Raw genomic sequence first — 17,546 nt, 5'->3', positions numbered from 1 at the left:
CCAATTATAGTTTTGGTAGATCCAAGTTCTCTACACCATCAGCAGCCCCGACCTAAGCTGCTAGAGTGGGTTGTTCCTGAACTGAAATCCGCTCCCATAAGGCTTCGTCAGTGTTCATCTGTGAATATGGAGCTCATTAAAAAAACATGCTACAGCCATGTCTTGTATGATAAAGAATTTAATGTGTGAATATTCCTTGCACTATTAAGAAGGAAAAGAGTTCCTCAAGCAGAATGACGCACCAAACAGACAATAGCAAGCGATACCTCCGGTCTAAAAATGCATCACTAGTCACGTGCAATTATTACAAGTGACTAGTGCTCCCTCTGACTGACCTCTTGAACTCGGGCTGAGAGACAACGAATGACGCTGACATAGAGCTCCATCAGCAGTCTGTGCTCACCCCCCCTCCATATTCCTGGAAGGAGAAAGGACGACGAAGGCTGAATATCAGTGCGAGAGACCTGTCCCGCGCTGCTCTCACCCCCTGCCTGTCACGCGCTGCTCTCACCCCTTGCCTGTCACACGCTGCGCTCATCCCCGCCTGTCCCGCGCTGCGCTCATTCCCCGCCTGTCACGCGCTGCGCTCATCCCCCGCCTGTCACGCGCTGCGCTCATCCCCCGCCTGTCACGCGCTGCGCTCATCCCCCGCCTGTCGCGCGCTGCGCTCATCCCCCGCCTGTCGCGCGCTGCGCTCATCCCCCGCTTGTCACGCGCTGCGCTCATCCCCTGCTCTTTACAACTTTGGACTTCACGCTGCTGGGCACCTAGAGCAGTGTGAAACAGGCCCTAGGCTGTGTGGGGCGCATTTTCCCAACCTCTCCCTGTCCAGGTGTTACAGAAGGCCTGCGGGAACAGGCCGAAGCTATTGCAAGGCCTCTTGTGCTTCTACACCCTCTTCACAGGGTGTGACAGCGAGCAGGAAATGCGGCTTGCATAGAAAAACTCGCACTTCATCATGTTGAGTCTGTGTGCATGTCACAGGGGGCACAGGGCCTGATATGAGAACTTTACACCAGCACCCTGGCTGAAGCACCCTCTATAGTCCCTGGCTCTCGTTCACTGTTTTTCCAGCATTCACGATGCCCGCCTAAATCTACCAATTATAATTACTTAGGGCTCTCGGTGTTATGTATTTCTTTTATTGACATTTTCTTCTGTATCCATCCTTATTTGTTTTTCATCTGTGTGTATCCATAATTATTTTGTGATTATTGGAAAAAGGGAAGCTGCGATATATTTCCATGTTTTGTTTTAACCAACCAATATTTACGCATGTTTGAATTTTCAATTAGTTTTAGCCAATTCAGTAAAATACGGTCATCTGAAGTAATTTTCATTATAGAACAGCATTAACAGCTGTACTGCTTCAGCTATTTAAGGTTCATTAGCAAATACGTTTTCTTTTTTTAACTCCCCTACCAGTCAGTCTGCACAGCTATTGGTATAGCTTGCATGATTGACTGTAGTGTGAATTGTCCAGAAGAAAACGCATTTTCTGTGTAATTTGTATTTCAAAATATATTTAGACAGGAAGATAAATGGTTTTCTGTCTGTATTTATCTGCAGTAATCAGTAAAAACTACGAGCCTTCATAATAAAGAATAAATAGCTCTCGTAGTACATACAAATATTATTACAAGTGCTCTCGGTATTCAATACTCGTATAAAGGTACTCAGCTTTGTGCCTCTGGATAACAACGAAACACACCAGTGAAATGCAGTAACCTTACAAAGTACACTTGTGGGTTCTTTCTCCCATGCACGATACATGGGGGGGCCTACTCTGTATATAATTAAGAAAGGAAGTGGCCATCCACAAATGTGATGTGCGCCCCTTTGATTTTTGCAGCCCTTCATCCTTTCTAATATTAGTATTTTTTATATCTGTAATGAAAAATCAAGTAAACAGCCATCCTGGATCCTGATACCAACATAATAGAGAAAGTCATGCTTTTATTTCCTCTGCTCTTGTAGAGCACACTGTTGCGTTGTAGCTAGGCTCACTTTTAGAATACCCGCGTATAAATTCACAATACATACATACAGCATTAATAGGAGGACAATCAATGTATAAAACATTACTTGTAAAGAATTCCTAAATCCTCTGTAGGTCTATAGGCTAACCCAATTGATATACTCCTCTGTAACCCACCATATCCTCGTTACATAAAGACGGATTCTGATTAAAAGAAAAATCATGCACATCTAGTGACTGACGAAAGCGTGCTTTCTAAATTAAGGACAGTTAATTTGGCCTTTGCCATGATTTTAGGTGGCAGGTAAGATACCTCTGCCTTTGTGCAATCCCAGAATTATGCCATACTGGCTTGAGAGGTATTTGTTTGTGGCCGCTAGTACAATTGCTCATTCCATTGTGGATGTTGAACGCACTTCACTTTCTTTTAACAGTACCAGTGTTGTATGCACATCACTTACCTCTGGATGTTACAGAGGCAAAGGCCATTCATGCATATCCAGCAGCCCTGTATAGGATTCCATTCAGTGGTATCTAACACCGTGGTACAGTCTGACCACTTTAGTCAATGCCATTTTCAAGATGGATGAGATTATTTTTATTTAATTATTATTTAGAGTATTTGTGTGTAATGTAGGTCTATTGCATACAACACACACTGCTTTTTTTGCAATAAGATTACCCATTGCATATGAATTTGTAGCCTGAAAGAAAAGGTTAGTAACTCTAGTAAACACCCACATCAATTAAAAGGCTGCTATGCATTTTTCGTATTTTAGACAATTGGAAATAATTCCATTAACACAGTGCTTTTTCTTGGTGTGGCTAAAGTTGCATTTGGTTCCGCAGAACGTGTGATCATCCCTGTGGTGTTGACTGATATTGGACTTCTCGCCTGCGTTTCTAATTTCAGGAGGACCTTAGAACAGCATCCTTTGCAGGTTATTGTTGGAGCCCAGTGTGGGAATGCGGTGCTAAGAGGAGCCCATGTATATGCCCCAGGGATTGTGGCAGCCTCCAAATGTAAGTAATCGATGATGATACAAGTTTACCTATGATTTCTATATACATTACGGTTGATGCCGCGGTGTATAATCATTGACACACCAGCTATATAGGTGTTTAGGAGGGCACAGGTGTCTCTTTAGCTTGGGGGAAGGAGAAAAGGGATACAGTGGTATTGTTGGGGACTATGATGAAGTTAGTGAAAGAGCAGAGAGGGTGACCCTGGAGGAGTGAGTCTCTTGCAGTATTCCTGTCAAGAGATTATCAAGGTATCAATGCGTGTTTTAGTTGGATCAAAAGAAAGGTTGTAGAAGGAGATTAAATCGACGTGGCGCATGAGGTGATGAAGGAGCAGAGCCTACATATGCTTTCTCCCCTCTGATTTACTATAGCCTTATAGCCCGCCGTAGCAGGCTATACCGGCTATTAATGGCCCGCTGAATCGTTAAAGGCCCGAGCCGAAGGCGAGGGACTTTAACGAGACAGCAGGACTTTAATTGCCGGTATAGCTCTGCTACGAAGGGCTATAAGGCTATTAGAACATTCTGCCACTAGAGGGCAGAATGTTCTAACAAATTAAACAAAGGGTTCTCGAAGCTCGAGGGGATAAAAATCCCCTCGAGCTTCGAGAAGCCTTTGTAGAACATTGGAATGTTGCTCTGTGGGCCTTTAACGGCCCGTAGAAGCAGGGAGCACTCCATTGTCTGCAATGGAGCTCCCAACATTCCAATGTTCTAATATATTATATGCCCTATGCCCTCCCTGTGGCACATAAGTAGTCCTGGCCTGATGTTTTCACTGCTAAGGAATCCCTCTTTGGTCCCAGCACAATCAACTACTGTACCATGTCAGATACTCTGAGGCAATTTCCTTTAAGATCTTTGGTGAGGTGGTTGTGCAAATCGAGAGTGTGTACTTCACAGCAAAGTCCTTATTGTTATAGACTCCAGTAAGTACAGGCTGTCATCTTACTGTGTCCATAGTACACTTTTGACATTCAAAGCCAACGGACGCCACTGAAAAAAGACGCTGATTGGTAGCGATGTTTGGAGATCCTGTTTAGAACAGGGTGTCTTTTTTTTCTTTTGGAATTTTATTGTCAATATGATTCAAGGCCAATTATAGCAGGACAATTAAAATACACAGAACGGTTTCCAATGCCTGCCGATTAGAGGAATGTGCGAGGATGTTTAATGAGTCCATTGCACATCCAGGGCACAACCTCCTGAGACTTAATTGTAGTCATATACAGCTAGATGCATCAAACAAAAATCCGCTCGCAAAGGGGCAGATTCCCAGAATATGCCCCTTTGCGACCGGTATTTTTGCATTTGGGATGCATCATCCCAAATGCAAAAATCGCAAATTGAGAAATCCCTAAATTGCGATTATTTGCATTCAAGGAATCTCAAATTGAGATTCTTTAAATGCAATGCAGGAAAGTTTTAAAAATAGCGAATTCGCTAATAGGGCACGCAAATTACCATGAAGTACAACTTCATGGTAATTTGCAAAAACTTTGAAAAATGCACTAAAGTGCATTTTTCAAAGTTTCCTGTTGCGCACACACATGCCCTAAGGACATGTGTGTGCGCAACATATGTGCACAGATCAATTTCAGGGGTGCAACAGGGTGTGCTTTGGACACCCCTGCACCCTTGAAATCGCAATCTCAATTTGCGATTCGCTAATTGAGATTGTTTTCCCATTCATTCCTATGGGCCTCTAGGCCCATAGGAATGAATGGGGAGGTATTCCTTAATTGCGACTCGCAATTTTCGAGTCGCAATTAAGGAATTCTAAGAAATCGCTATTTTTTTAGTGATTTCTTGATGCATTCCATTTTGCTATTCCTTAATAGCGAATCTGTATTTTTCGCTATTAAGGAATCGCAAAATGGGTTGTTGATGCATCTGGGGGATAGTGTCATGGAAGGCGAGAATGCTTTTTTTTTTTTTTTTTTTGTGTCCTCATTTGCCTTACCCCCTGCTTAGGAAATGCCAACCACCTTGCGTGTCCCCGACCAAGAGAGGGAACCAAGAAAATGGTACTCATCTCTGGAACTGGACTCCGAGATATTTTACTGGTGGCAGAGAAGTCCCAAGGAGAAGGGGAATTTAGATTCTTACGCTGACTCCATCTAGGTATGTCTCAACCTAAAGGACCAAAAAAACCGTATCGAGGCCAGACCCGGTCCAAGGAGTATTGATGGCATAATCATAGGACCCGGGGAAAAAAAAAACCCCGGAACACTATCTCCACTGTATCAACAGATCCCAAAAGGCCAGATTACGGTTGTTGCAAGCTCTAGCCATGTCCACCTTTGATGTTTCATATAAGGACGTGAGCCAGTCCGAATAAATTGGAGCAGATTTTTCCACCCACCGTATGCAAATCTGCCTCCTAGCCAACAGAATAGCATAAAACAGAAAAGATCTTGCTTCGCCAGAAATACTGTCCTCCATTCCAAAGATGATTAGTGGCAGTGAAATTACTAATGATGTGTTCATAATGGAATTTAGGGTAGACAGCACTTCCTCACAGAACTGACCGATGTTGGGGCATTCCAAAAACATGTGAATATCTGAAGCTTCTGGTAAATTACATTTGTTACACTTCTTGTCTGGGAGAAATTTGGAAAGTCTCAGCGGTGTTATATAAGCCCGGTGTGCTGTGAACAGATGGTTGCGCCTCAGCCATGATGGCTTCACCACTTTATAAAGGAGCGCAAAAGATCTTAACCATAACTCCTCACATTGTAAGCCCATTGTCTCTCCCCACAGTTCATCTGGAAGGGTGAAATCCCCATCGGTTTCCTCCAGGAGCTGCCAATACCAGAAGGCCACCTCCTTACCACCCCTAGGTCTTTCTAGTAGCAGCTGCTCCAGGGAGCTTGATTTCCCAAATAATACATCTTTGCACCGCTGGGCTCTCCCCCAGCTTTCCAGCTGGATGAATTTAAATCTAGAGAATGCTGTACCTATACGCTCATGTAATACGTCCCAAGGAAGTATCGATCCGTCCACCATTAACTCTCCCCATCTAGCAATTCCAGCTTCCTCTAATGGGGAAGATAAGCTATCCCTAAGACACTCCGGTAAACCCGGGGAGTCCCATATGGGAGCGAAATTAGAGTAGTAAGACAGCCCCAATCTTCTTCTAATGGCTAGCCAGCCCCTAGCCCAAGACTGTATAATTTTCAGTCTTATTTTCTTAAAATATTTCTGGCTCCCAAATTTAAATAGAAATCCGTCAGCTGGTAGATTTGCTCCGGTTAACATGGCTTTATACATTGTCACCCCCAGAAGACTCGATGGTGTTTTTAGTAACATCCTGGAGTAGGACAACTGAAAGGCCCAAGCGTAATACACTAGGTCCGGTAAGGCGAGGCCCCCCTTCTCCCTTCTCCTCCTCAACTTCTTCCACGCAATTCTAGTCGACTTATAATTCCAAATAAAGGAGTTAAGCTCTCGCTGACATCTGTCCAACATCTTCACATCAAACCCCAAAGGAATGGCACCAAATATAAATATATACTTGGGAAGGATAGACATTTTTATTAAGTTGACCCTACCCATTGTAGAAAGTGGCAAGTGAGTCCAAGATTTCAATAGGCCCTTACATTCCCTGGAGACTCGATCTAAGTTAGTTTGGGCAATGGTCCCAATGTCTTGGGTGATTCGGATCCCGAGATAGCGCATAGAGGTGGTGATATCTATGCCTAACCGTGGGTCCAGAATATTCCAGACCATAACCTCGGTCTTACTTGAATTGATATTATAGCCCGAGATCTTGCCGAACTCTACAGCCTTCTGAATCACAGCAGGGAAGGACAACACCGGATCCGAGGTAAAGATTAAGATATCATCGGCATATAATGCTGTCCGCCTCTCCCACTCCTTAAACCTGAATGGTGGTATATTTTCGTCTGCTCGCAAAGCCTGGGCAAACGGCTCAATGTATAAATTAAAAAGGAGGGGAGAAAGCGGACAACCTTGCCTCATACCTCTAGTGATCTTAAAGGGTTCTGTCAATATCTCATTAATCAGCAGCCTAGCCGAAGGGGCTCGATAGAGTAAGGCTATAGTTCTACGAAAGCCCTCCCCAAAGTTAAACCTTTTTAACACATCATTTAGATAGGGCCAATTGACCCTATCAAAGGCCTTAGCTGCGTCGAGGGTTAAGGTGGCCAATGGAAGGGAAAAAGCAGAGGCAATATCTATAGCCCCTACCAAATCATGTGTAAGATCTGAAAGATGGCGCCCCTTAATAAAGCCTTTCTGGTCGTGATGAATAATGGTACCTATTACCTTACCCATTCTTGCTGAAAGTATTGCGGCGAAAATCTTATAGTCGCTATTCAGCAAAGATATTGGTCTATAGGACCCACACTCTGATACGTCCTTCCCTGGTTTGGGTATAAGAACAATTGTGGCCTCACCCCAAGATTTTGGCGGTGGCTTTCCTTCCCTAAGGATACCATTGAATAGGGTTGTCATTACTTGGACGATATTCTCCCCCAAAACTTTATAGATCTCCCCAGGGAGACCGTCTGGACCAGATGCTTTCCCTTTTTTTACCTGTCTTATTGCTTCCTTTACCTCTACTTCTGTTATTGCAATCTCTAAACTGTTGCTCTGTGTTGTTGATAAGGTTGGGAGCAATATTCCATTCAGCCACGTGTTTCGTGCCATCTGATCATCAGGTAATTCTTCCCTATAGATAGTCTCAAAGAATTCATAAAAGGCTTTACCTATCTCATGACTAGCTGTCCTTGCTACCGCCTCCCCTTCCACCTTGATTTCTCTGATATATTTCCGAGCTTGGTCAGATTTAATTTTCCACGCCAGTACTCTACCCGCGGCCTCTCCAAACTCAAAATGGGAGATCTTACTTGCATTCCATCTTTTATTAACCCTCTCTTGTAGTATATTTTCTAATTGGTGCTTTAGCTCAGCCAATTTTAACCGCTCCTCAAGAGAACCTAGAAACTGACCTAGGTTTAACTCAATGCCCTTCATTTCCTGTTCCAAACTATTTATCATGTTTTTGTATTTTTTACTCCGATATGAGGACCTACTTGTGATGCAGCCCCTCAAAAAGGCCTTAAAGGCCTCCCAAACCACCTCTGGAGAGGAGGACTCCATATTAATTTCAAAAAAAGCAGTTGTCTCTGCGGCCAGGAAATTCACTTCACCTTCTTCAAGTAGGAGTGTCCGGTCAAAGGACCAAGAAGGATGTTGCCTCCTACTGTCGGATCTAATAGAAAAAGCAAGAGCTGAGTGGTCTGACAGGTGAGATGGGAGATAATCAATCGCTATTAAAGCGTCTTTCAAATTATAAGTAAACAGAGCATAGTCAATTCTGGATGAATGCTTGAAACGACTATTACGATAGGAAACCCCCAATTTACTGCCTGCTCTTTCCCGCCAAGGGTCCACCAGGCCTAGCTGAACCATAATAGCTGATAGAGTTCGCCTAGACTTTAGTGAACTTCTGGCCCGCGAATTTGCTGATTTATCTAATTTAGGATTCAGCACAATATTAAAATCGCCCATCCAAATCACCGGTTCCTGAAAAAGTAGCAGATGATTTCTGACGGCGTCCAAATGCGATGGATCATCCGAATTTGGGCCATAATAGCCCACCAAGGTGTACCGTTGACCCACCAACTGAACTCTCAATATCAACCATCTCCCTGTATGGTCCTCTATACACTCCAAGATTTGGGCTTTCGCAGCTCTTTTAAAAATAAATATAACCCCCCTAATATTAGCATTGTGGTCAGTAGAGCTGAATTTATCAACCCATTTCTGTTTTTTGAGTATCTCTACTGCCTCTGATTTAAGAAGGTGTGACTCTTGAATTGCAATGATTTGCGCCGGGGAGTCCCTCAGATACTGCATTATACGCTCCCGCCTACTTCTCCCTCGCAAGCCATTGACATTCCAGGACAAATATTGGAGAGCTGTCATGGTACCACCGCTACCCCCCTCGTATCAACCTTTCCCAATAGCTCTTGCGGGAACCTTAATATTTGCCATTTTTGATGTTGGACAGATGTCAGAAGTAACCATTCCGCAAAATAGTAGGCAGACTTATGAGGATTTTTTGCTTTATTCCCCCTCCCCCCCTGCACCCACCCTCCCCAGGAAAACCCTCCCCTACTTACTCTGACCTGGTGGATGGCCAGATTTACACCCACAACGACTCTCCAACCTCACCTCCACCCTATTAGTATAGTCTATAGACAGACTCAAAACCAATATGGCTGTTGAGAGGAAACTTAATTTGTGGTGTCCAGGGACTCTTACAAGGTGAAGGGAATGCAGCGAGTGGGTCATTCTCATTATTATTATTGTTTCCACTCCTATTTACCTACACCTTTGATTATACAAAGATTCATACATAAATATATATATATATATATATACATGTATGCACACTCGCATACACACAAACCTTATTAGATTTTAATTTAACTTGTGTTTCCCCAACACTCACTCTTGTCATAAGATAGGTTAGGAGAAAAAATAGAGAAGGAATTTATTTTTATATCTTTACTAATAGCAGGTGTAGTTATTTATTTATTTATTTTTGTATGCATTTATTTATTTGTTATAACTCATTCCTACTCACCCCCCCTTTGCTGTTTCCCTTCCCCATTTTTTTTTTTTTTTAAATTCTTTTTATTTCTATATATATATTTTTTTTTTTTTTTCTGTTCATTTCCCTTCCTACCATGATTTTTACCCATTGTGATTCAGGGCTATATAGACTTTAACAGAACTAGTACAGACCAGACATAATTTGTAATGTCGGTTAACCTATATCAGACCCAAATAACCCACTATCCTTTATTCTGAGCCTGAGCATGATCTCTAATCGATTCTAGTAGCTCATCTGCTTCCGATGGTGAACGGATATTATGCATTTTATTGTTGTACATAATACGCAAAAATGCTGGGAACCTCATCTGGACAGTGGCACCTACAGCTCTAAATTTCTCCATGCGCTGCCCCAACTCCCATTGCCTGTCAAGCGTAGTCTTAGATAGGTCTGATCGCACCTCAAAAGAGAAGTCCGGGCCCTGTAATGATCTAGCTTTCAGTGCGAGGTTCAAGATCTTATCTTTAAGTGAGAATGTAAGGAAGTTAATCAAAATCTTTCTAGGTTTATCTCTCCCTGGTTTTAGGCGGAATGGATCGCGGTGAACTCGCTGTATGTCGTTGTCAAGCATCTCAGTTGACTCCTCCAAGTTAAGAGAATCTTTTAGGATCTTGATCACAAAGCTTTTAAGGTTTGTGCCCTCTTTTCCTTCCGGAATCTTTAAGAGTCGCAGGTTATTTCTCCGGGAGTAGTTCTCCAAACTCTCAACTCGCTCCCGCATACTTTCACCATCCTTCTGCAGTGCTTGAATTTTGGATCTAGCTATCTCGAGATTAGATGACAATAGTCCCACCGAACCTTCCAAAACCTCTGTCCTTGCGCATAAGCCGTCCACTTTTTGGTCCAGCATGTCACAGGATGCTCTGATTTCATTCTGATTCACCTTAGAAACTGCGAAATCAGCACGGATTTCCTCCCTCATTGCAGCTATTGACTTTACTAGGGCCTCCAGTGTATTCCCGACCCCTGGGCCTTCCAAATCGCCCTCACCTCCACCTCCGTCTGGTGCTGCTACATTGTTAGAGGCGATCCCCCTTTGGGGCCCTTGGTATCCTTCATGGGATTGCTGGTTACTTACAGCTGTGACCTCCGTTTCATTTAGAGGTGCAAGGAGCTCCGCTAACCCATTTGCTGTACTGGGAACAGGAATGGCTATTGGGAGTGGCAGTACTACAGGCGCTGCAGGCACTGTTGTCTCCTTCGACCCACCATCAAACTTGGGTATAGGTGTAGGTGATGATGCAATTACTAATGTCGAAGCTGTCTGTGCCTCTGAACTCCCTGTCCCAGCCGTCGCCATCTCTGATGTAATGTCCAACACTTGGGGTAGTACTTTAAAGAACGTGCGTAGCGAAGGGGTGATGCCACTGAGTCTCTTTAGGGGTTGACTTTTTCCCCTTTTCTGCTTTATGTCTTTAACCAACTCGCTAGTGGCACTTGTGGAACCCCCCTGAGGTTGTCTTTTTTTTTTTAATCCCCTGCGCCCTTTCTCTGAACTCTTGTTCCCACTCCTAGTATTCCTTAGCACTACGGGCTTATTCCCCCCTTCAGAGTCAGATTCCCTGCTGGAGTCTCTGACTGCCTTACAGTCCGTTACCCCAAAGTCTGCCGTGCCTACCTTGCCTTGTCCTTCAAACAGGCTGATATACCCCCGCTCACCTTCGAGCCTGTTTCCGGATTTACAGCAGCGGCGTAGCTCTCAGCTTGACCCCCTCTCCTCCTCCGTTCCGCCACCACGACTCCTCGGAGCACCCGGGCAGCCGCCGTGCGGCCACGCCGAAGCTCCACGGCTGCTTGTCTCCAGCGAGGCAGAAACGCGGGCGGAGGAGGGCGGGTCACAGCAAGCAGGCACATCAATCAAGACCGGGGGTCAGTGTACGTTCCACTGCCGCCCGGTTTCTTAGTTTTTTGCGTTTATTCCCCCAGCCACGAAGCGTGTCCTCTACATCGCTGTCTGTCTAGAAACGCCGTTCCCCGGCATGGTCTCGCTCGGACAGAGTAGGGTGAGATTCAGAAGAGCCGACTCTGGGTGTGCGAGCCGCGCTAGCCTGCGGCCGCCATGTTTTCCCATTCTGTGAGCCGTCCAAGGCGAGAATGCTTTTACTGCAGCAGCCTCAAGGATCATCCTTTTAGGTTTAACCCAGTAATCTGTGTTGCATGACCTCTGCACTTTCTTGATGGTAATGAAGTGCTGCTGTCAAGTTTCACAGCCAGTGTTACTTCACAGGTGGAAGGAGAATGTCCCGCTAGCTAGATCCCTCAATCCTGGCAAGCATGGTTCCATACTCAATTGGCAATTCTCAGTCTCGAATTCCTATCTCCGTGTTCCTAATGTTTGGACAATTCCATATAAAGGGGATCTTTATGATTAAGAGCATAGATTACAGCATGTCAGAGATCTCAGATATATCATCCATTGTACTTTACTGTTGACTCACGAAATCTGCGAACTTGACTCCAGTATCTATCTATTAAACATAGCTCAGACTGAAAAACATGACCGGTTTCCAAAACCAGCTATATCAGCTAGATCGCCCATTTCTTTAACTGCGCCAGTTACCATTGTACAGCCGCGATACTAATTAATTTTGGACCATCCACATTTTCCTACGGACAGAAGGAATGCTTATTGATATTTTACTTGTTTTACTGCAAGGCATAAAATAATTTCTATGTATACTTCAGCCTGTGATATTTAAAAATCTTGCACACTACCACTTGCAACAACAAACAAACAAACTCCTTAAAATTTCTGCAGGAAGTGTTGGGGAAACTGTGAAACTGGAGGTCACCAGCGGCCGTGCATGGCGGCCTTGTCGGAGCTGGCCATCAGATTCTCGCAGTCTGCCGCCGATCCTGGTGCATCAGCTCCTGGTGCTGGCCGTGTCCTGCGTGCCCGTCAGCCTGGCGTCCAACCCGCCACCAAACAACAGCGGCTCCCCGGCCCGCTCTGAAGCGGAGCCCGGGCTCCCCTGCGCCCCCGGGGTCCAGAGCAGCGCTGGAGGCTCTTCTCCACACCGGGGATTTATGGTTCTCCCGGACCTGCAGGTTCACCATGCAGCCTCCGCCGAGAAAGGTGAGCCCTGGCCGCGCTCACAGGCCGCCCCACGTCTGCAGCAGCCCCCGCAATTCTGGGCCAGCAGAGAGGGCCCGTGCGGAGCGGCCCTCCCTCGGGGCACACACACCCCTCCCCAAAACAAAGCAGTGGGACCGTGAAAACACCAGATGCAGCCCTGCAGCTACATTAGGATGAAAGAAACTACGCCACGGACTCTCCTGGACTTCTTTACTTTTTCTTTTGTCCTGGTCGCCATTTTGCTGCTGCTCTCGGCCGCTTTTCTCTGGACCCTGACCCGCCATCTTGTCCTTTACCCTTTCCCTCGTTTCCCCCTTGATGGTCCTCTGATTTGCTTTTTCTCCATACCCGTGTATCCCTCCCACCCTCTGTGCTGTGACTGCGTGCCCCCTCCAATCCCACTTAATGGAACTCTGCTCTCCTGGTTTTTTGGGGTCTTGACCTCAGAAAACCTACTATGGGTATATATATGTATATAGAGATAACTCTAATCACTAATATATGCAGTAGACCTTTGTACTCTGTACCATTCCTATGTGACTCTTAGAGTATATCCATTTGTATCTCTTCCTTGTGTGACTTCACATCTTGTACATTTGCAATTTTTTCTGTTTGTTTCTTTTATGTAACGCATGTAATCCTCTGTCCTTATGTTTTGCAACTGGTTCTTATGTAAAGCGCTCTGACACCTTCGGGTAAAGTTCGCACTATAGAAAATCGCATTAAATAAATAAATAAATCTGCACAATGAGCACATTGTTTTATTCTCCTATTGGACTTTGTCGTTTTCCTCCTCCCCCCCTGCACCTTCCCCCCCCCCCCCCGCTCCTGATCTTACTTTTCTCCACGCTGTCTTGCTATTTTAAAGCAGGCAGTTGATTGGGCTTCAGCTGTGTTATCCATTTTCACTCTGAGGAATTTGGAAATAGAACATGCGTTTGTCAAGAGGACTGCTCCTCTTCACCTGTGCCCCAGCACTCTTGAGGGAGCGGCTTTGAGTAATATGTGCTTTAATCTTGCCTAGGATTTGGGTGGAGGAGTGGTTAAGGGAAGAGAGCAGAAAACTGGGAAAAGGAGCCGAACACATAAGAGAGGGGACTAGAAGAAGGAGAGGATGAAAACGTGTGGTGGTGTTAATGCAAAGTGAGAAGGTGGAAAATCAACACTGGGATGTAGCGTGGATCCAAATCGAGGGACAAGGTAAAGATGTACAGTGGGAAAAAGGAGAAGTATGTGAAGTGGGAGAGGATGAAAAGTAACAGCAGAAAAAATATTAAATGAAGGAGATGGGGGGGGGGGGGTGGACAAGCATACCTCTTAGTGTGCTTGAATTGAGGGCAGTCCATCTGTCCCTACAGTCTTTTTTATTGCAAAGAAGCTTCTTTGACTATGTTCTAATATATACCCTCAATTGGACTAACATTTTATCACAGCAAGCAAAGAGGACCAAGGCCCAGGGTGTTGGAGAAAGAGCTAAGAACCACAATGACTGCTATCTGCTGGAGTGGGGGTGTGGAATTTTTTTAATAATCTACATGGCCAAGGGACAAAATGCCACTGAGATCTACATGTCCTGTAAAATCCACTTGTCCCACCTACTCCATAAATCAATTACAAGGGCTGACAGAGAAACAACTGTGTCAATGTTTATGGGAAAATATGTACTTTTCCCACTGCTCGCCATATACGCAGGATGATATCACAGTCCTCTTTATGCGAGGGCAGAATTCATGGTGGGTAAATTTGCTCCAGGAACCAGCAGCCTCTCGTTTAATATTTAGACCAGGAACCTGCAACCCCACCTTTAAACTAGGTTCAAGAACCAATACGCTCTCGGACTTACACTGGGCTCAGAAAACAGCACCTGCGTGATCAGCTCAGAAAACAGCACCCCCAGGCCCTTCAAATCCTAATCTGAGGATATGCATGAGTGCCTCCCTAATTTTGTCCCACGAGCCACAGCCCTCTAGAGCACACCCAGGGGTTTTCAGCTACTTCTAGAGCACGCACAGGAGTCTCCAGGCTATCGACAAGGCCCAGGAGTCTCCAACCCTGCAACAAAGTTGAGCCTTTGCTCCCAAAACCAGACACAGAAGCCAGCATCAGCACCCAACCTCCCTCCCAAACCACGCCACAAGTCTGTACCCCATTCACACCCAAATAACTACAAGCCACCGTACCTACAGTCAACCAAGACCAATGAGCCAGTTTCGCCAGCCCTCTAAAACAGGTTGATCGGCCATTGTTATTACTCCTCTAAAACACAAGGTCAAGAAGCAAGCTACCCTTGAAACATGGCCCAGGAGCAAGAATCCGCTCTGAACTTGTCACAGAGGGAGCGATGAGCATAAATAATTTACAGCAGGGCAGTCTGCACAGTGCACAGGTCCACAGATGAGAAAGCAGGCAAGCATACTGGACAGAGAACTCACAGTTGATCACAGAAAAGAGCTGAAGTCCACTACTCCAGCGCATAGGTGGCTGGAGCCGAAAAGATAACTTCTGCAGGAGGGAAAAGCAGCCAAGAGCATAAACTGCCTACTTGCACACAGTCTGAAGAATATACACATTACAACCATGATGGGAATTAGTTCTCAATCTAGCGACTTTGGAAGGATTAAAAGCATAAACCACACATCAACTCCCCCTTATTTGTATGTGTTGTCCCTCTTGACATCACTGTAATTCCACATTAAAAAAAGCTGAAAACTTTCAAGACTCCAACAGCATTCCCCAAACGCAGAATTCACCCTTTATGGGGGGAGGAGGGGCAACACTTTACTTAAATTTCACAACTGAAACTACATGGGATATCACAAGCAACGGTTGAAAATTAAGGTGAATGAGTATAGAGAGCTGGAGAACAGAGGCCATCCAATACACCAAGGAGCCACTGTTGTACGTTCACAGAGAGAAAAAGTAACAGACGAAAAGAGCACACAGCTAACTTCCATAGACCTAGAAAGGGATGCATACAAGGACTTTAGAGACAGTTAAAAGCGGACGACCAACAATCTGCGCAAAGGAGAAAAGTTTTAGAGATATGCGGTAGGGGCAGGCCACCTCCCTGCACCCAGAAGTGGGTATATGCAGCACACACAGAGCAGGTGGTACCCTTCTCTCTGCACCCATCCGGATCAGAGGGATCAATAGGACAGACACAGAGTGGAACGCGGGACTCTTGTGACCCTGCACTAAGGTGAATGTGATGTGTACAGAGAGGCCAGGGGGAGGGGACCATTTCCCTGAGCCCTAGAGAGGGGTAGTATATGAGGTGTGAACAGAGAGTAGGGGAAGACCTACCATCTCCACCCACAATACAGGGGCATTAAGGGGCCCATCCAGCTGAATCAGGGATACACAGGTTAGAGAAAGACCCACAAAGACTGTACATCACTGAGGGTCTAATCATTTTAAGCATGATTAAATTATGTACTGGGAAGAACAGATCCAACAAGCACTTGCACGAATTGCAGAAGAGGAGAGGCAGGCTGGGAAGCATCTTTCAAAAAGCGAGTAATTCTGCCGTGGGACATTTAAAGAAGTTAGTGCTAGGGAAGGCCCCTGCTATGGCTGGGTTTATACCACAGTCTTTGAAACTGAGGGAGGTAACTGGCACCAGAGACGGGGTTCAGGTAGGGGCTGGAGTTGGTTCTTTGGTTAGGGCTGGTAAAAGGGCACAGTCGTTAAACGGGGGAGAGGCCAATCCCCAGAGGATAAAGGGAGATCGCTAGACTGGGGTGCGAGTGGAGGGTCATGGAAGGCGGGTCGGTGCCAAGTGAAGATGTTCTGTGAAAGGAGGTGCGGCCTATGCCCCCACTGCCACAGCCTCATGACATACTGGAGGTTTAGGGTGATCCTAGCACTGGTGGTGTATCTGCTCCACAGCTGCATCCCTGGAAGTCCCTTAACTGCAGCCTCTTCTCTCTGCTCAGTGGCAGTGCCTGAGCGGCTGCCTCGGTGTCTCTCTGTCTCTCTCCTGTCCCACGCTGCTGGCTCTCCTCTTCTGGTGGCTGCCCCTTTCTCCCTTCCCGGCGTCTGCCCCTCCCATAGCCCATCCTGACAGGGAGGCACACTTATCCCCGTTACAGGCTGCTCTCTGCCGAGCTAGTCTGGTCTGTAATTCCCTGAGCTTGCCTCTCTGTGCACCCTGTTCTGACCCTCTGATAGTTTCTTCCGGGTCTTCCCTCTGAGCAGCCTGCCCACTGCTCCGATCATAGCTTCTGTGAGCCTGTCTGCCCCCGTGGCGAGCCTCTTTCTCCCGCAGACCGGCTTTTCCCCTAGAGACACAGGCAGACAGCCTCTTCTCCCTGACTCCCTCCCACCATCATATGTACACATAGCTCTCAAGGTTTCAGATTGCTATGTGTAACATTTCCATAATTTCAGAGTAATTATGAGTAACATTTCACAGACTACGAGTGGCCCTTTCTCACGAAAAAAATCAAGCAGATAGGATGAGGGAAACAAATATCTGAAATTACACTCATTTGAGCAACGTGATTGTGTCAGCAAAAATAAATTTTCATAGCATTGCAGTCAGTGCAACAGTAGATGTTGACTTGCACACTCTTCCTGCACGGGGCAATGTAGGTCTGAGACTGGCATGATTCACCATAGCACAGTAAGTAACTGTATGTGTTATAATCTGACACTGTACAACCAGCACTTTATGCCCTATCGAGCTCTGTCAAAAAGAAATTTGCTAATTAGCACACACGCAACCACCGCATCCCCCTCACATCACCGCCCCCCCCCTCCCCCACGCGCTGAGGCTGAATAAACTGAAGCACTATATTTAGGGCTTAAAAATAAATA

General features: G+C 45.7%; 1 protein-coding gene across 1 annotated transcript in view; it reads left to right on the top strand.

Moving 5' to 3' along the window:
• NSUN6 (NOP2/Sun RNA methyltransferase 6) overlaps positions 1-17,546 on the top strand; it is a 149,427-nt gene that overhangs the window by 33,549 nt on the left and 98,332 nt on the right. Inside the window, exon 4 of the mRNA XM_078663744.1 lies at positions 2,892-3,001. Coding sequence (XP_078519870.1) covers positions 2,892-3,001 — 110 coding nt within the window. The remainder of the gene's footprint in view (positions 1-2,891; positions 3,002-17,546) is intronic.

This window comes from Lissotriton helveticus, chromosome 10 (genome assembly GCF_964261635.1).
Source record: "Lissotriton helveticus chromosome 10, aLisHel1.1, whole genome shotgun sequence".
NCBI lineage: Eukaryota > Metazoa > Chordata > Amphibia > Caudata > Salamandridae > Lissotriton > Lissotriton helveticus.
Note: the sequence above shows the minus strand (reverse complement) of the source record. Positions and strands in the feature narration are given on the sequence as shown.